The 20,559-nt window shown below is 40.4% G+C and overlaps 1 protein-coding gene across 1 annotated transcript in view; it reads left to right on the top strand.

The window, feature by feature from the left end:
* Positions 1 to 20,559, top strand: part of ush2a (Usher syndrome 2A (autosomal recessive, mild)) — a 186,788-nt gene that overhangs the window by 72,212 nt on the left and 94,017 nt on the right. Inside the window, exons 32-45 of the mRNA XM_037096057.1 lie at positions 151 to 339; positions 931 to 1,061; positions 1,176 to 1,449; positions 1,979 to 2,203; positions 4,674 to 4,862; positions 6,262 to 6,402; positions 7,508 to 7,583; positions 7,871 to 7,956; positions 9,045 to 9,204; positions 12,589 to 12,751; positions 12,865 to 13,012; positions 16,256 to 16,413; positions 17,705 to 17,852; positions 19,816 to 19,971. Of these exons, the coding sequence (XP_036951952.1) occupies positions 151 to 339; positions 931 to 1,061; positions 1,176 to 1,449; positions 1,979 to 2,203; positions 4,674 to 4,862; positions 6,262 to 6,402; positions 7,508 to 7,583; positions 7,871 to 7,956; positions 9,045 to 9,204; positions 12,589 to 12,751; positions 12,865 to 13,012; positions 16,256 to 16,413; positions 17,705 to 17,852; positions 19,816 to 19,971 (2,244 nt within the window). The remainder of the gene's footprint in view (positions 1 to 150; positions 340 to 930; positions 1,062 to 1,175; positions 1,450 to 1,978; positions 2,204 to 4,673; positions 4,863 to 6,261; positions 6,403 to 7,507; positions 7,584 to 7,870; positions 7,957 to 9,044; positions 9,205 to 12,588; positions 12,752 to 12,864; positions 13,013 to 16,255; positions 16,414 to 17,704; positions 17,853 to 19,815; positions 19,972 to 20,559) is intronic.

Here is a 20,559-nt window from a genome sequence, read left to right as displayed (position 1 = left end):
GCGTCATTCTTATAATTAGCACCGAATGGGAATTGCCACAGACAACTTGAACTCCAATTTTGTAAAAATTCCAAGTGTTTTTAGGCAGTTCTGAGGCATTTATTGAAAACCTTTGAGAGTAATTAAACATATCCTCGTGTGTCTCACCAGGTGAGGCCCAGTTAGTACAACAGGGTTTCTCTGGTTGCCTCAGAGACATTAGTTTTAAGATGACTGACGGCCCCTCAGAGGAATGGAAATCTCTGGACTGGACAACAGCCACAAGGAAGGTGGCAGTTTATGAAAGCTGGGAGGGATGCCCTGTTCAGACTGAGGACGGAGCCCATTTTCTGGGTCATGGTAGGATCTTATCCATTGCTGTGTATAGTATAAAAGGTTATGATCATTTTCTGTTAATTTACTCATGCACACTAACATTAATTCATCAACAATGGACTGATAATATACAATGTAGTGCAATCCTCATACTGTGATTTATCAACATAACATTCAGCAGGGTGTTAGCTTTGCAGAGAACATCTTTTTTTCATGAGCAAGCTGTTTTTAGACACAACTTTAAGTGAATGTTTAGCATCCGTAATACTCTGGCAGCACTATATCTTAATAAGCCGCTTGCTGCTGGTGTTGGTGATAATGAGGTTGTTGTTTCATGTTGATAAATATGATGATGATAAGTTAATTGGTCTCTGTGTGAAAGATCAGGTTCATCAGTGTACATTTCCTCCATTATTGCTTTGTAAAGGGCCTACTCATCCTGTCCTCTATTTGTCACTTTTGAATATTTATGACAGATGGTTTTAACTTAATGTCACACATTTGAATCAACAAACCATTTTAAAATATTACCAGTGCATTAAAAGAACTTGCTCTCTCTCTGTAGCCCTTAGCTTAGTTATAAAATGTTATGTTGTCGCTTCCTCCTTGTTTTAGGTCACTTGGAGCTGGACAGAGATGTGTTCAGTGGAGGACGGGACTTTGAAATTTCTATGGATTTCCGAACAGACCAGCTCAATGCACTTCTGCTCTTCACATACAATACACAAACTGACGACTACATGCTGGTATGGCGCACAAACTCCCCCATAAATTATTGTTTAAACGCAGTAAATACTCAACTAAAACACCAGAAATACATGACGACTTGTGATATTTTGTTCATTGGTGTGTATTTTCAGGTGGAACTGGAAGGCGGTCTCCTGTCCTTCATTCTTGCCTCTGAGGGTCATGTGACTGAACTCAGCATGTGGGTGGGGCTTAGCTACTGCGATGGAGACTGGAAACCGCTCTCATTGGCCAAACGTGGCTCGCTCATCTCTGCTGCAGTCAATGACTGGGCAGAGGAGACAAGGGGAGGAGCAGTCAGGCTAAGAGTCAATTCTCCGTTATTCTTGGGGGGCGTGCCCACAGAGCTCATACATCCTGCTCTGGACAGCCGAAGTCACAGACACGGTGAGCTGTGCTGTATATACAGACATAGTATAAGTTCACTCAGACGATCAGAAGTGCAGATGTTGGACCAAGAAGACTTGTTGTGATTGGTGCAGATGCTGATAGGCTGCTGGTTTGTTCCAACACCTGCTAATTATTTTTGTGCCTGTCCTTTTCCAAACAATTTCCAGTGGCTGTTTTTTTTTTTTTTTTTTTTTTTTAAGAAAGTATCTGTTCCTGTCTAGAAAGCACTAAATGAACCAACAAGGAGTCAAAGTTATTATCCTGGTATTTGACAACTTAATTTTAAATATAATGGTAGCCTCATTATCCTCAGGAGTAAAGGGAATAAGTGTATGTATGAGCGTAAACCACATAGACATCAGAGTTGGGAAAGATGGTACTTACTTTAACTAATGTAAAATGGAGACATGCATTTAAAGCGATGTACTCTTCACTCATCCCCTTTCTTCACTTTTTTCTCCCCTACATTTTTTGCTTTTACTCTCCTTCTTCTACTCTCCTTCTCTTCTCCTCTCCTCTTTCACAGGCCTAGGAGGTTGCATAAGGGGTCTCACCATACGGAGTGATGAAACAAACCTGCCTCTCAGTCAAAGTGTTAATCACTTTGTTGCCTCCCGCCGTTCTGTTAGAGTCTACTTAGACGGCTGTCCCACCAGTGAAAGTCGGTACAACTGCAGAGGAAACGATTCAGTGTTGGTGTATAGTGGGAGAAGGACACAAGCCACAGACTATACTCTACAGCCTTTTACTGGTAACAATGCACCGTCATGTACATAACGACACTAACACAGAGCTAAGACTTTTTAGAAAACAGAATTTGTGACAGGCCTCCATCAGATGTCAAACAATCAATAACAAAGAGCGTGGCATTGATATTCCTGTCTTTGTTGCAACAGACAATTAAAAAAAATGCATTCAATCAAAGGAGCACCCAAGTCAATTTGCAATCAGCAATCAAGCTTATTACTAAAGTGCAATTACAAATATGAGTTATAAAAGAATTTTATTAGTATTTAATGGTTGGGATAATTCTGTTTGGGAGGTTCCTTGTTCACCATCTCATATCCAAAATATCTAGGTTGCATCATAAGAACAATTCAGTGATGTTTCCGTCCTTGTGCACTGAAGTCCAGGATTCTTATTTTTCTTTGCAGATGAGTTTGTACTCTTACAGTCGATAAAGTGTATGTTGCTCTGGTACAAGCTTATACTGGGGACATGATGACATGACTATGCTCCAACATTGACTAACAAAGCGTGCATACAAGCTAACACTCAAGAAATTTAGATTTATAGTTTTACAGGTATCTGTTCGAAGATATCTGTTCGAAGTAAGATAGATGAAACTCAAATTTTGGAATGGAGCAACTGGGTGTGGTTGTGGATGAGGAAGAGTTGGACTAAGTAGATGTCATGTCAGTTGTATGGGTGCACTTTGGCTTAATAAGAACAATACTAAAGGAAAACAGGGAGTCTTCTGGACAGGTGTTATAAATATGATCACATTGTATACATGTATCTGTTCTAAATCTTTCAAGATGTGATATATCTTTTTGTAGATATTTTTCAAATATCTGTATCTCCCCTGTCCCATGTACATCCCACAATCCCTCCTTCTATGTGCAAAAACACACACACACACACCTTTTAAGAGTACTTATACAGGTTTGTGGCCTTGGCTGCTGGAGGTTGGGCAACCGGGCCTTGGCAGAGGGGACGCAGCTGGAGCAAAGGTAAAATACCTCTCATCTCTCTGTTGCTGTGTGTTTCTTTGAAGTGGAACACAGATAGGTTTCCGATATGTAAATCCTCTCTATCACATACACACAAACACACTCCCCAATTGTGCAAGTGCATTGGAGTACACAAGCACAGTACTCATTGTACACAGTACATGCTACAGTATCCATGTTCCTTTCTGTCTAATACTCTCTAATAGTATAAAAATGTGAAGTATTTTATGTGTGAGAGGGACTGTGAGAGTGTTTTTATCACAGTTTTTTTTATCTTGGATGTTGATTTCTTTTAAAAAGTTACTGCTTGATAGGCCCTGATTGGCTGAAGCTTAAACATTTCTTACTCTGGTGCATTTTTGCGTGTGGGACCAGGAGTAGATACTCCCTCCAGTTGACTTTATTCTTTAGTGTTCTCTTTGTCCTTAAGGGATTTTGGATGTAAAACCATGACTATGTTGTACATTATGTGAGACTTACCCAACGGCAGTGATATTACATGTGCCTGACGGTATGAGAGATTGATAAGGCCTCTATAAAGGGCATCCCAGTAAAAGGCTGTTAACCTAGAATGGCCCGTGTGGTCCCTTGTGTAATATAAAGCTGCTCGTTAGTAGTGAACGATACACTGGCAGGTCTCAGTATACCATGCTATGACCAGAGAGAGGAATGAAAGAGAGGGAGGAAGTGCTAAAAACATTAAGAACTGGGGGGGAAATGAGGTGGATGGAGAACAAGGAATGTGAAGAGAAGAGGGAGGAGGTAGAAAGACCCAAAGAAAAGGAGGAAAGAGGAGGATGGACAGCAAGAAGAGAAGGCTTGGATGGACATGCAGAAAGACGCAGTGTAAGTGGGTAATGAAAAGAGAGAGAAAATAATAAGATAAAACTTAAAAAGCTGAAGTGGGGAGGGGAAAAGGAAGAGTTTGCATCGACAGCCAGTCTCCTCTTGGGCCAAGTCCAGGATAAGTGAGGGGAGGGGACAGATGCAAAGATGGATAGAAGTATGGATGGAGAGAGAAAATGAAGGTGTTTGCAAGGCAGTAAGATAGACAGAGAGGAAGGGAGGGAGGGTGGAAAGGAGCCGGACCATCCTGATCTACTGAGGGTGTCGAAGAGAGAAAGAAGGGGAGTGCTATGGAGAAGGAGGGAGGCTGATTGCTGTGAAATATAGCCCAGAATGAATGGCTGGCTGTATTAAATCAGTGCTGAAAAAGTTACTACTCTCATAAATACTATTTATGCTAATGGTGAGGTATGATTTACTGGGCCTATTAAAACACAGAGAGATGGGGGATGCTTTTTCTTTAACCTCATGTGCTCCTGAACTGTTGTTTTCCTTTTTTTCTTCTATACTTTCCTTTTATCTTTTTTAATATTTTTTTTTTAGCATGTCTTTCCTGATGTAATTTCTTGGTGATTTCTAATTAATCCACACAGTTTTTTTCTCCTTATTCTTAGCTCATTTTGCCTCCTTCTCTCTCTCCAGTACCAAGGTCTGTACCACCTCCCACCTCAGTGCAGAGCTTGGACGGCTTCAGTGCCAAGGTGAGCTGGTTGCCGCCCACTGGCGACATCAGAGGCCTGATTGACAGATATGAGCTGATGGCCTACAGTAGAGACCAGCCAGATGTACCACCTGTCAAAGCCGTGTACCTGGCTAATGGAAATTTCACAGGTAAAGATTTGATAGGACATGAATTGGACATATACCTTCAGCTGAGATAGATTTTGTTCAGTAGGATCCAGACAAACACCACAGGTAGCATCATGCGAAACATTGATGATTTGTGATAAACTGAACTTAAATTGTAGCACTGTTTAACTTACTATAGCTTGTTCCCGGCCATCGTCTCGTGAGACCTGTGAGGACATTTTGGCCCTTGGCGAAAACACATTCACACTGCCTTTTTCACTCACTTTACTCGTGTCTCTCATACAAACACACATACACACACACTGTCCCAGGCAACCCTGTTAATGTCTCCTTGGCAAGTCCCCAGCTTCAGGAGACTGTCTCCATTTGGAACAAGACACTCAGGACTACCCCGATGATGTCATACCCTGGCATAGCTCCTTTCTTCTCTCTCTCTTTCTGTTGCTCACTTTCCGATCTTCCCTCGCTTCATCTTTTATGATGATGATGATGTCCGCGTCCGCTGCTGCTATTCGTCCCTCCTCTCATCCACTCTGCCATGTCTCCAGGCAAATATGAAGATGAGCTCTCTGTCTCCGTCTTTCTCTGTGTCTCTCTCGCCGCTGCCCATTCCCTCCCTCTCCTTCTGCCAGACATTAAGTCCACCGTGATAAGGCTTCTTGTTAATTTATGATGGCCTCGACACCTGACTGCAGAATTACACCAACGGCTAAAAAACACAGAAAGCAAATGAGGGTGTAATGGCAGCGGAGTGGGGCCCTGGCCCCTAATTGAATTAAAAGACATGGGTAACAGAGAGAGAGAGAGAGAGAGAGGGAGAAAGGAAGAGAAGGGAGAGAGAGAGAAAAAAAAAGAGAGACAAGTACAGGGTGACTGGACACAGAGGGTGAGGAGAGTTGGAGGGGGTGGAAGAGATGTGAGGGGATGTAAAAGAATGACTTAGAAAATACGGAGAGGAGTGGAAAGGGCAGAGACGGCTAGGACAAAAAACATCAGAGAGAGACGACTGAAGCTTTACAATTAGAACAGACTCTCGTTGTTTGCCAAGTGCAGAAAGTTTGCTTAGCAACAGAGGCACATAGGAACAAGGAAAGCATTTAAATTGCAGAAGAATGCTGATACATACTTCAGTGACAACGGGTTCGCACTAGAAGGAGACAGTAAAAGGCATTTAGCCACACGATGCAGTGTTGGCACAAATGAGCATTAAAGGATAGGTTCACACTTTTTAAACTTCATCTTAAGATTGTACTTGTAAGCCTATATGAACGTTACAAGAATGATTTATATGATCCAGCTGAAGTTAATATGAGGCTTCAGCAGTCTGAGATGGCAAAATTAAGTGAGTATCTTCCAGAGTTAGTCTTTTTTAACTTTTCTATGCTCTCTACTTCACACCCTCTCCCCTCCTCCCCTCCAGGTGTGCTGCCAGGTCTCACTCCATCCACTCGATACATTATCACTGTAAGTGCCTGTAGTCCTGTCGGCTGCACTGAGAGTCTTCATAATGACAATGGTGATGATAATGATATGAGATCAAGCCTCAGAACCCCCGAGGAAGGTAAGGCTGTAAGGCAGAAGCACACATATTTACACATGTATGCAGCTGTGAACGGGACTCCTGTATTTCTCTGTCCCTCACCAGTAACCTTGATTTATGACTTTCTGCATCTGGACACACGCAGACACACTTTTAAACACACCCAGGAACTTTATCCTGTCTGCTCAGTGATGGAGACTTTTAGTGCTCAAGAAGAGAGAAGAAGAAAGGGGGGAGAAAGAAGGGAAGACAAGTCTGCATGAAATAAACAGCAGCTGGGACGGGAGAAGGAGAAGTAAGATGGCTGGATAGGGCAAGACACAAAATGTCAAAAGAATGTAGCACATTGAAACTGAGTGAAAGGCAGATAGTACAGAGCCACATTTTTCTTATGTGGGAGGTCATGGAGGTAAGATGACATGTATACTAGGAGGAAGAGGAAAGCAGAAGAGGAAAAGAGAGATTTCTCTTCATATGTTAGTCGCTACATTAATCTGTGTTGGACTAACTGGCCTTGTTGGGGAGATAATGTGACGGCAGGGGTCAGTGCAGAGACAGCAAAAATCAATCTGAAGTAAAAGAAAAAAACAGATTACTGTATTGATTCTCACTGAGCACGGAGTTAAAACACTGAACCATGTTACAGAGACGGGAGACAGAACTTATTTATAACTCTGCTTTGTCAAAGTCCATTTTTCAAACGCACAAAACCTCATATAGACACATTTTACACAGTTCTCCGTGAGCTCAGGGACATTTTTTTTTCACTTCTTCAACAGGTCGGGGAAGAGAAAATTGTCTTTTTTCCATCTCCAGTCACTGCAGTGTTTTGAACAGTAATCTAAAACTATGTTTTATCTAGTTTCATGAAGTTTTTCTTGATATGTAGAGCATTTTAAATCTGTTTAACACAGTAATATTATATAGTTCAGAGCCACACCACCACATAGTAGCAGTAATGGAATTGTTCCAGATTCAATATATAGATCATTCTATATGTTTAGAGATAGATTAAACAAAAAGTATAACGTGATATATCACTTGCTTTCATTTGCTTTTGCGAAACAGTATGTTTGTCGTAATATACTACTTCAAAAGAAATATTTTTATTTTCCCTCATTTTCAGCTCCAGATGTTGTCTCTCCTCCAGCTGCAGTCTCATCCCCCTCAGCTCTTTATGTTACCTGGGAACCTCCAGCAAAGTAATAACACAATGCACAATGTGTCACCTACTCATCTCCCTTCTCATATCCAAAACACTTTTTTTGTTGGTCATTGCTATGTTCAAATCAAATTCAAATAAAATTTTAATTTATATAGCCCAAAATCGCAATTACATTGCCTCAATGGGCTTTACAATCTGTACAGTGAACGACATCCTCTGTCCTTAGACCCTCGATTCAAGTAAGGAAAAACTTGGTAAAAAAGTGTATATTAAATATAACATAGTAATATTACCCTCATTTAACTTTTTTTGTTCCAATGATAGGCCCAATGGAGGCATTACAGAGTACCTCCTTTATCACAACAACCAAGTGGTCTACAGGGGGAAAGACAGACAACACAACATCACTGGTAAGGAGGAGAGTGTGTATGTGTGTGTTTGTGTGTATGTGTGTTGCAGCGTAGCTGTGACTGGAGCGATGGGGCCTCGGTGTAAAGAGAAGGGGAAGAGTGAAGAAAAGCAAAATGGAGTGGGGGATTAGCATTTGAAAGAGGAAAGAGCATCTCAGTCCTTACCGAGGGAATAGCACTTTGAAAAAGAACGCTAAATACACACGCACACACACACACAGAAATGAAGCGGAGAAACAAAGAACACTAAACGTTAGTGCACATGCATACACACACGCTTTGCTTTCAAAGCTTTCACTAAAGAGACTTAAAGAAGGTACGAAACACATGTCACACCGCTGAGACTAGAGTGCTGCACCAGGACACAAATAGACACACACAAACACACACACATGCACGCACACACACACACTGAGACACACTGTCTTTGAAACATGTGCGCACATACAGTATGCAGTGATGTACATACACTCACATACACAGGAGACTCATCCTATATGGCATTTTATATGAGCAGAATAGATTATCACTCATTTTGATTTTACACACACATAGACACACACACACACACACACACACACACACACACATTCGCTTGGCAAAACATCACACTGCCCAACACCGTATGTGTGTGTGTGTCTTTGTAAGTTAATGAATGCATGAGAGCACATATCATCCATGCTGGGTTAATAATGCCGAGTGTCTGATGTTCACAGTGATTGGAGGGATTATGGACGTAGTAATTATACAGTATGAGCAAGAATAGATCGTGTTACAGAGGGCGAGATTGCAACAGTGAGACAGATGGAGAATAGTTTTGAGGCAGAGATAGAGACTGAAAGAGAAACAACGATTATAACAGAGCTAAAGGGAGAGAGGGGGTACACAGAGGAATTTTTCAGGGGTCGGGGGTTAAAGAGGGTTAAGTCCCCTCACAATAACAAGTCGTGAGAGAAACCTTCATGATGTAATTCAAGGTTTTGTTTCATTATGTGGACTGTGTATCGGGTATTAAACAAATGTGCATACACTTATTTCTCTGTATCCTGCTGTATGTTTGTGGTTGTGTGTGTGTGTGTGTTTTCCAGGTCTTGGTGTATATTCCACTCACGTTCTTGTACTGAGTGCATGCACTTCAGTGGGCTGCACCAACAGTTCACAAGTTACTATGCTGACCTCCCAGCTTCCTCCTGGGCCTCTACAAGCACCGACTCTCACTCTGCTTGACTCGCGGTCTGTTCTGGTGGAGTAAGTGTGCACAAACACACACACACACACACACGCACACACACACTCACACACAACTAAGTTTACTAACGCCATTCAATTGATTGTTTTTCTGGAATTTTGCATGTGTATCAATGTTTGTTTTTAGCAAAGCTTTTACTCACAAAAATGAGTGAAAATAAGTGTTCACTGTTTGACAATCACCTAAAAGGACAGTGTGAGAATAACAGTATTTCGAGATTTATTCTAGCTTTTCACTTGTCTTTTTTATGTGTAAAATGAAAAGAGGAGAGAAAGAAGGAGGGCGAGGCAGAGTCAGTGACCTTCTGCAGTTGTGTTTACCATGCAGAATACTCGTCTGCACTTGACCTTTGACCTTTTAGAGGGAAAGGGACTGAGGATGATAGATCTCTGCAATTTTCCATCATCTTCATGTGCGATTGTTTCTGGTTTGTGTGCTTGTGTGAGTATGTGTAAAAGTCAATCCGCGTGAAAGCCATTAGTGTCCTGACTGTCACTTACAGTGGGACTCACCGCAGCAGGGCGCAGTGCCACTCATACAAACACACACGCATAAACACAGGCATATTGTCAAGCACTTAAATAATAAATTAAGGGTGAGTGAGCTGATGGAGCTGAAAGCACACATTGATGAGTGTGAGTGGTTAAGATTTGATGATCTTTGTAATGCTTTGACACATGACCAAATGTGCCCGAATGTATTGTACGAGTGGCTTACTGACAAAGCGGCATTTAACTGTTTCATTCATGAGGACTTTTCCTTTTTTATATTTGTTCAATTAATAGAGCCACATAAATGATTCAGAAAATGCGCACAGGCTACTGATCTCTTCTTGTTCACCTGAAATCAGGACTGAGTGGATGTTAAAGGGCCTCGATCTGTCCTCAGAGGAAAGGGTGGTACCTCTGTTATAATTTGTTTTTACCCAGAAGCAGCCATGTTTCTATGGAACCACAAAATATTATTATTATTATTATTATTATTATTATTATTATTATTATTATTATTATTATTATTATTATTATTATTATTATTATTATTAGTGGTTCTGACCACATACAACACATTTTTCTCTTTGAAATCAAAAGAAAATGTATCATATATACAAGCACACTGTTTTTATCTGTGGTCTATTGACAGCTGATGGCGTGATAAACAAATCACCTAAGTGTAATACATCATCCAGAAGAATACTGCTGTCTGCAGAACAGGGATATGTATCATAGCCTGAGCCTTATTCAGCTACATATTCACCAGGTGTGGGAAGCCTGTGTATTGCCTTGTTAGCACATTAGTAATAGGCTGAGGTTGAGGGATCATACTTGGTCAATACTCCTCTATTGTGTCTGTGAGAAAAGCTGAGAAAAAACAGAGAGACAACTGTGAAAAAAATGTGAAGAGAAAGATCAAAGAGAGGAAGATAATTTGTGAGTTTTAACGGAAGGAAGGCGAATGTAAGAAAAAAAAAGTTTTAAAATGAGTGTGCATAAGGGAGAGGATGAGGGTGAGAGGCTGTGTGAAAGGTTTAGGGAGGCTGCAAGATGCCAACGTAACAATATCAGCAGTTTTATTCCCTGACCTCACCTTACACTGTAACATTCACACGCACAAGCTGCAAAAAATACTCACACTGTCAGACATCAAAAACAGAAAATCTGATAGGACACATGATGAGGATTAAGTTAGTGCATGATACCTAAACTTAACAAAGACAGTCCTATTTGTTTACTTTCTCATCTTCATTACTTTAAGTTATTATTTGATTGACACCATGACATTTTGTTGACTGTGCAAAGTAGCGAACAGCAGAAAAGATGGGAGAGAGGGAAATTACAAAACACAGACTGACATAGATTGTGATGCAGAAATTGAACCTGCCGCATGTTAGGTGCACGGTTTTCAATTTAGTTCATTTTCGTGCTGAGAAAGCACAAGTCTGTTTCACACTAATTTATAAAAAAAAAAACACTTTTAAAACCAGTGGTTTTCTAAAACCATTACCGCAGTGAATTATGATACAGATTATTACAACTCCCCTTTGATTTAGTTTTTCAAAAGTGGACATACATCACACTGCCAATCGACAGCATATAAATCTTATAATAAATGTGATAGATTAGCCTCAGTGGCTAATTGTGTGCTAACACACACTCATCAGTCATTCAAAAACTGGCTTTTAATGGGAGGAACCAAGAAGAGAATCCATCACTTTTTAAAATGGCCTCCCTCTGCTGCCATGCCAGGAGGGCTGTGTTCCTCTCAGGGATTTGTAGGAATTGCAGAACTATTTATAAAAAAAAAAAATGTTGAATGTTTCTTCATGTAGGAATTACTTGGTTGCTGTGTTAGTCTGAACAATTGTAGCTGATACTTTCGTATGAAGTATGCTCTTTTTTTTATAAAAAAAAAAAAAACACACACATGTAAGTCACTGGTGCACCATTGCTTGTTTCAGGTTAGGATGAACTGAAGTAGACAACCCCTGATTTTATCATGTGAAAAAAATGTTTTAATCATTGCTTGAACATCTCTTCTACAATGTCAGCAGCCACAAATCACATCAAGCTCCGTGTAAAAATGTTTGAAAACTTAAAAGAAGTTCAGTATTAATAAAGCAGCCAAAAACTCTTTCTTACAATTATCTGAAGCTAACCATATTTCACTCCCTTTCACATTTTTAATGGATAATCGACATGTTTCTATTTCTATAAAGACTGTCTCTTGTCTCCTCCCTCTCTCTCTCTCTCTCTCTCTCTCTCTCTCTCTGGTGGGGATGACCTTCCTGTTCTAAATATAGAAAAGGAGACACTTCTGTCTTACAAAAGAAACTGCGTGTACAGTATAAGTGTGTGTGTCATGAGTAAGAAACCTCAGCTGTCTGCATTGTGTTTCCATCCACTGTCAGGTGGAAACACAATGAGGGAGGCACACTTTCAAAACACACACGCTCACACAAACACAAACGGAACAATAGCACCGCCAGGGAGTATTTACCGAAGTTCTACCATCCCGGTAACATCTTCATATACACTATTTTTAACAGTATGTGTCTGTGTTCAAAAAGTTATTTTGAATTACCAATTCTAATAAATAAATTAGATGATAGGTACATGCCAATGTAATATTGCTGCAATAATAAGAGATAATAATAACAGTAGAGCTCAGCGAAGAGGGTTTTTAATTTTGTTTAAAATACACTGCAGCTCTATAGTAAATATATTGGATTAAAAAAGTAAAATGTTTTCCTCTGAAATCTATAGAAGATGTCTATAAAAAAAAAATCTTAGAAAATGGGATATTAAAAGTAATTCTCTGGTCCTTGAAATGTGAATATAAGTGCAGTATTATAGTGAATGCATTCTGTTTGTTCTCTCCCTCTTCAGGTGGTCACGTCCCTCGCAGGTCAATGGCGCTTTGGAGTTCTACTCCATCTTCCTGTCACATGACGGTGCAGAGCCTGTGTTAGCCTATAACAGCACAGAACTTTTTGAAGACCACACACTCCGAAACCTAACCCCCGGAACATCTTACACCGTCACTCTCGCTGTGAGTCCCTTACTCTCTCATCTTCTTTAATTTGCGTCTTCACATTCATCCACAGATTAATGACTTGGTGTGTGTGTGTGCGTGTGCGTGTGCGTGTGTGTGTTCATGGCAAGGCCTGCACAGGAGGTGGATGTACCTTAAGCCCTCCCAGCCAGGTGCAAACTGAGGAGAGCACCCCTGAGAGTGTTCCTGCACCGCTGGTCACCCCTTTGTCCCCGCATGCACTCAACGTCAGCTGGACACCTCCTGACACTCCAAATGGTGAGAGGAAACACAGAGAGATACATAGCTAGACAAATCCTAATGACATAACAAAACAATTATCAACAGTGACATTTTGAATAATGTCACATTTGTATATGCACACAAACACAAGTTCTTGATGATCCATATGACAGTGTTTTTTTTTTTTTAATAATTGTATTTTATTGGAAACTAGTGAGATAAAGCATGTAGAAGAAGAGAAACATTTTGAGGATAACAGCATGTGACATGAGTTGAACTGTGGATCTGAATAGAGGGTGTCAGTATCTTCCATAACCTAGTTTATCTCAGATTCGAAGGCCGTTGCACAGGTATCCCAAGGAACGATGAAACTGGAGAACATTTTGCACTGTGCAAAGGAATTCAGATGAGTGCGCAAAAGATAGAGATAAAACAGTTAAAGAGAAGGAAAAAAGCAAGGGAAATGAAAAAGGACTCGGAGAGAAAGGGGAAAGAGACAAAGACGGGGGAGAGAACCTACAATTTGAGACAGACTAACGGAGAGCGAGAGGGCAGTGCTTTACCAAGCTCCTTTAAGTGGATGAAAAGTGCTCCCTTTTGACTGAACAGAGAACTGCAGGCTGGAAGCACACAGACTCACAGTGACTGCCTTTCCCTCTCGCTGCTCTCTGTTCTTGCCATCATCTAATTTACTTACAGCCAATTAAAATCCATTGCACAGAGCTGGACCAAGATGTATTTCATGTATAGTCGATGGGAATTTTTAAAATCCAGTTTCTGGTTGGGAACCGTCTAGATTAAAACAAAAAAAGTTAATTGTGCATAACTATTTTCTCTGGGCAGATGTCCTAGAGGAGAGAAATTCAAAGTTGGCGACAGAACTGCAAAGTACAGTTTTGGAATAAGAATGCCTGAATTAAAATGTTTTCAGTGTTAAACTACACAATATAGTGTTTCAGTGTGAAGGAGCAAGGAGTGATGCATCATCAATCAGTCTAATTCGATCTGATACTACATTAACATGTGTTGTTGTAAAATATTGCAGATGTCTGTAGTCTCAAATGGTAATAAGCAACTGCTGCTCTGGGCCACGTCTTGCTCTCACATCAGAATCCCCCGTTTTTTTTTTTTTGTTTTTTTTTTACCTAATGATATATATATATGTCACCAACCCCATCAACAATGTGAAATGAAAATGAAACCACAGAGCTGGACAAAATATATATTAAATCAAAGCCGAAGTAACATATTGAAACTTGGGCCACCCCCATATCTCCAGGTCCAACATGAACTGCAACGTTTCCAGTTCAAGTCAGGTCGTGGACCACTGTTGCATCCCTGTCTCCCTCATTTCCTGTCATCACTTCAGTGTCTGTAATAAAAAACATTTTAGGAAATGAAACAAAATGATATGAAATCATTGCTTGGCACATACTCAAGCAATCAGATGTCATACTAAAGTTCATCATATGATATACTGAAAATACTGAGTTTTTTTATATCTATAACACATAACATGAATTTTCAAGGACTAACTTATCAACGCACGTCTTATGAAACCAAATGAATTGGGTGAGTTAAACCATCAGAGGGTTTATCTCCACATTTCACAGTCTCTAACGTACAATGCACTGCCACATATTATCAAATGTTACTGCCATGCTCATTAAAGTATGTGTAATTCTATAATGCGTGTGTGTGTAATGTGAATCGTGTGTGTTTTACGCTTAATGCCACATGAGTACATTTCGCACCATAAACCCTGTGATGTGTGTGCATATTAGCCAGGATAAATTACTTAAAGCTTTTCTCATCTGATGACAGAAATTCATAACAAGGAGACACTTAATCATGATTACCCGATTATCTCGTGCTTAAAAAGCTTTAATTTTTTGCTTAAAAGGGGAGAAGAGCTCAGAGCCTTATTTTTTTTTTTATAATTTCTTTTTTTCATTTACTCTTTTTTGTTTCATAAATGGACGGCAACAATGACGATGATGATGGTGATGGCTTCCAGAGAAGTGAGATTCTGTGTCTCTCTCTCCTCCCCTTCTCCCCAATTCCACAGGGATTTGTGGGGGATAATCCTCTCGGGGATTAGGTCGGGGCAACACGCAGACAAAGAGGGGAAATAAGCCTGTTATGCATTCGCTGCTTCATTTCCCAACCTGTCTTTATTACAACCTATACTGATACGGGCTTATTCACACACACAAGCACACACGGAGAGGTCCGCACTCATACACACACACACTCACACACACACACACACACACACACACACACACACACACACACACTCTCAGACGCATGTGATTGGCCACATTAAGGGCTTCCCAGATGTAGTTGGCGTCCGTGGGGTTTTTGTGTCTTCATTTCCCTGATAGGTGTGTATATCTGTATTGAGCAATAATAAAACCCACACATGATTAAAGCAGAATAGACTCTTACTTCTTAGCACTGATCTTTTGAGCCCCCTGTATGCATTTTTATTAAGGAAAAGCACATTTGGCACCGTACTGTTTCATTTTTTTATTAGGTGGATGTAATGTAATGTAATTATTGTGTGCGTGTCTGTGTGTGCGTTCACCTATTTGCACCCACATTTGTGTGTGTATGCGTGTTCGCTCTCGTACAGCTGTCCTTCTGAGGGCCTTTATCCTCATAATGCCTATGGTTACATTTGTCGTTTCAGTGCTGTTTCCATCATTGGATCACACTAGGACACACTGACTGGTAGTACTGGTGCCCCTAAATCAGTTTTCATTTGCATTGTAATCCAGTGACCCAGACTGCATCCCAACATAGCAAAGCTCACTCTGTGGTTTTATTCCTCATAGTCTGGACACAGCCGCACAATGTTTTAGTGACCAGCATCAGGAAAGAAATATGTGGACATCTTGGCAAACAAATTCTAAAATGTATGTCAAAATGTGAAAACAACCTTTCATATCAAAAAACAGAGAAATTTGTTTCAATTAATGCATTTAAAACATGTAATATTCTTCGGTCGTCTGGAAATGTCTTGTTTTGTAGAACTAAATATACAGAAATATATATAATATATATATAATAATAAGTTTTTATAGTTTAGCATTAGAATCAGAGCTTAGGTGTGTTTGCGTCTGGACAGGGATGGTTCAGGCAAGGGAATGATTGGTTATGTTTAAATGTAATGACAATTAAGTGCTGAGATACTCATATACAGTAACATCATGCTCACCTCTTTCTTATTTTTCTTCTTCATGCGTGTCACAATCAAATGTGTTCTTTTCACAGGCATTATAACCAGCTATGGCCTGTGGCTAGATGGAGTTCTCATTTTAAACTCCAGTTCCCTCCAGAGGTTCTTTGTTGTGGAGGGACTCTCTCCATGGAGCCGACACATACTCAGGCTGCAGGCCTGCACAGCACGGGGCTGTGGCAAGGGACCAATGGTCAGTGAATTACTGACTAGTAAACACATTAATTCATTTATGAGGTAAAACAATAAACTGAAGGATCCTTTTTGAGATCTTCAGAAGACCTTAGTGGTGTTGCAGTGTTGGTAATATTAAAAATGTTTGTCCTTGAAATTTCTGACAAAATTGTGTTTTGTTTACTTCTGTGCTTACTCCTCTGGCTGTTATAACACAGTGTTTATTCCACAGGAACTGTAGTTGCTGCTACTGAAACACATAAAACACTGCTTAAAACACTGCTGCAATATACCACATTTTTATCTAGACCTTCCCAACACTTCTTTATTAGAGCAGCAATGGTGCAAAACCTTAATTATATTTTCTGTTGTCTGCAACAACTCACATCAGCTGACCAAACAAAACAGTTAAAACAACAGAACCTACAATTACTAAGTCTATGTGGGTTGTGTGTGCATGTGTGTGTCTGTGTGTGCGGTTGTGTCACCGGCCATCATAAAGGTGATCGATTCTCTCGGCTCAATAACGAGGGTTGGCGTGGCGACAGTGACATTTGGTAGGAAATGCCACTCCACGCTCAATGATGTCTCTGACGACAGGCCATATTTGGGGGCATTTTTCCAATACAGACGCCATGTTTAGTCAAACACCAGGAGAAACAGCTGACGCAGCAGAACAGGAGGAGAGGAAGGTGGGAAAGGGAGGGGTAAGAACAGGATGAACAGGAGAAGAAGAGGAGGTGACAGGATGGCTGGGAAAAGAAGAAGAAAGGAGGGAGTTTAGGGATAAAAGAGTGAAATGATGAGGATGGAGTAAATGGTCAGAGCAAAGTGAGAGATGAGGTGGAAAGTGAGTATGTGAAGGGCAGCAGAGGAGAGAATAACAGGAGAGTGAGACAGGAGGAAATGAGACAGAAGAAGAGGAGAGCAGGGTAATGGTGGACAGAAGAACGAGTGAGTGGATTGAGGGGTATGTGTCAAGAGAGAGAGAAAGAAAAGATAAAATAAAGCATGTAGAAAACTGGAGGCCAGATGTGTCGTGCAGTTCATTTTCAGCTAAAAACTGGTGTTGTATGTATTATATTTAATGCCTCAATTAATCCAGTCAGTGAACTACATCTGTGACCGTTATCAGTTGGGGAAGGTTTTTATTATATTTTTTTTTCTCAAAATCATAGCAGTTGGATGGATGAGTGTGAGTAGAATTACAGCAAAAGAGTAAAATACTGTGCATGAATTGTATGCACACATGGTAGTGTTTTTGTTCTTCTGTGCAAAAAGTGTGATTTTCGATATTTTCGTCACATTAGGTGGAGATACGTACATTAGAGATGGCGCCAGAAGGCCCTATACTGCTGGAACTGACCAATCAGAGCTCTCGATCACTCAGAGCTCGCTGGACAGCCCCACCTAGACCAAATGGGAACCTCAGCTACACATTGTACTACAAAAGCAAAGGTAACACATACAGTCCTTCTCTGTCTCTCTCTCTCCTATTACTGATCATGAAAACTGAACGTACACACACATAGCAGCACATAGTATAGCATAGTGACAAATGTTACTATCCAGCCTTGGCTTCATTTTCTGTGAGGCTGTACATTATAAACATGGCTGTTGACCAGATCGTTACTCAAACCTCAAAGATTTTGCCAAAAAGGCGTGTCTTGACATTTTGGCTTGTTGCTAGACTCTAATTCTCTCAGGTCAGGCTGTCCTGAAGGGGAAGAGGGCACGAAAGACTAGAACCGGAAAGTAGAGGCTACTCCCATATAGGTCTCATTTTTGCTAGATCAGTGCTGTCAAAGCACTAGCAAAGGATGCTCTTTTTCACCAGTCCATTAAAAACCAGTAGCAGAAATTATAGGTTGTTGTAAATTTAACAGACTGAAATGGCTGTCAAAGCATCACGAAAAGGTGTTTTAAGGTTATATTGTCCAGCCCAAAAAAATCATCTTTTTTCAGTCTTCACTTATGACCCACTTGTTCAGAGACCCTTCACTATGCCTGTATGTTCTTATTTTCTTACTATTATGCTGTGTTTGGGATGGTTCTAGACATCTAGCCTGCAAAAAGCAGAGCGCAAGGTGTGGGGTCAGGACTCTTAAAATGTAGTGACCAAGTCTCCATTTCTTTCCTCTGCTCTCAGCCTGTCATACAGAGCTTCAGGTCACACAGGCAGAGCAGAAAGGCAAACAGCGGCCAGTATGAAGTTTGCAAAACCACCAAGATAGAAAAATATCATTTTTATTTCCATTTGTTCTCACCATTGTCACTCACTCACTTACTCACTCGACCACTGCTTCACTCCCTCAAGACAAAAACTCAACACACTCCTCATCAATGATGCCAACTTAAACTGAAAGTCAGGCATGAAATGGGAGAGTGTAAGAAGAAGTAATCAAACCCGAGCGTGGAAAAGACAAGATTTTTTTTTCATATAGCCATTGACTAAAGAGAGGAGATCATATAGGAGTCCAGAGCAAAATGCAGCAAGATGGAAGCAAGAACAAAGACACGTAGTGGTAAACAAGAATATGCAGAGAAAGGGGGAGATGAGAAGCTCATATTTCCATCTATGTATAAGGAAAGATTGCAGGTAAAACAAATAAGATATGAAGAACAACAAAACAGCGGTTGATATCAACAAAATGGAAAAGGAGAACTGGACATGGAAAAGAAAAGGGCAAAGAAGAAAATTGAACAAGATGAGAACAGGAACAGAACACACACACATCCTTTAACTAACACATATTCACCAAGTGCTCTCTATCTTTCTGTCTAACACACACACACACACACACACGCACACTGAAAGAGTCAGGGACTTTGATCTGCAGCTCACAGAGGAACAGACAGATTAAAATGAGTAGAGAGAAGGATAGAGGAGGTGTGGAAGAAAGAGAGATGGTGTTTCGCTCTAGTTACCCACAACCTCTTGTTTCTTTGATACACATTGCCTTCATCAGCTCACACAGAACTGATATACGTTTGTGTGTGTGTGTGTGTGTGTGTGTGTGTGTGTGTGTGTGTGTGTGTGTGTGTGTGTGTGTCTGCGTGTGCATGTGGATCTAAATATATTGGATAGGCTTACATGGTGTAATTTTCTGATCCTTTATCTTTGACTATCCTTGCATAACCTCAGTGTGGAGACCTCTCTTTTTTCATCACTCTCATTTAATCTCTGTCAGTATTCTTCTCTCTTGAACTCTCACTTATTCCCCTCTGTTTTCCCTCAGTTGTTCTACGTATCTTTTATGAATCTCTTTTCTGCGATCACACTGATGACTCTAATAAATAAATGTCTCATAAAAGCAGTCTTTGCAAGACATTACCATCTTCCTCCTCACTAGATACAGTACATACACAAAGCTTGGCCTAAGACCTTACATGTCTCTTTGTGCGTCTCTCCTTCTCTTAGATGGAGATGGTGTATTGGATGGAAGTACAGCAGCAGGCAGCTGGTTGTCTGTGACTGACCTCCAGCCTTACACCGACTACAGAGTCTGGATCAGAGCTTGTAACACACAGGGCTGTGTTGAGAGTTTGCCACTGGATGTTACTACGTCCCCGGCAGGTAAAAACAACCCTAGACAAAATGGCAAATGTATAATGTACATCCGATATGACAAGACATCTTTCTCAAGCTAGTTGATCAGTGGCCTTGCCAGATCACAAAGAGCTTATAATAAAAAATATTGAAGGTGAATCTGTGAATGTTGATAGATTATGTGCTAAAGCGTTACTGTAATATGAATGTTTTTGAGCTGTGAACTGGGGTTGAAACAGCATTGCAAACACTGTGAATTTGAAGTGTTGCATTAGAAATGGTTGACAGAAACAGCATGATTTGAAAAAAAAAGGTTCTCAATTTTTGCAAGAAAGTTTTATATTTGCGTGATGTGGGCTTTGCCTTCTTCCAGAAGAATTATTAATACAAGGAGAAGCTGCTTCTCTGGTTTTAAACAGTCTCTTATTTCTCCTCAGAGATCTCATGTAACCTTCCTCACATTAATGCATGAAACAAACAGATATGTCATAACATTTCCATCATGTTTTCAGCCTTGTTTTTCATCATTTGAGTTTCATCTGATACCTTTTATTCACATCTTTTTTGTTTGTTTTTTTTGCACTCTCTCCTTCTGCAAGAGTAAAATGTGTTTTA

Source organism: Acanthopagrus latus, chromosome 4 (assembly GCF_904848185.1).
Source record: "Acanthopagrus latus isolate v.2019 chromosome 4, fAcaLat1.1, whole genome shotgun sequence".
Classification (NCBI taxonomy): domain Eukaryota; kingdom Metazoa; phylum Chordata; class Actinopteri; order Spariformes; family Sparidae; genus Acanthopagrus; species Acanthopagrus latus.
The sequence above is the reverse complement of the archived record's forward strand: the minus strand, read 5'-3'. Positions and strand labels throughout refer to the sequence as shown.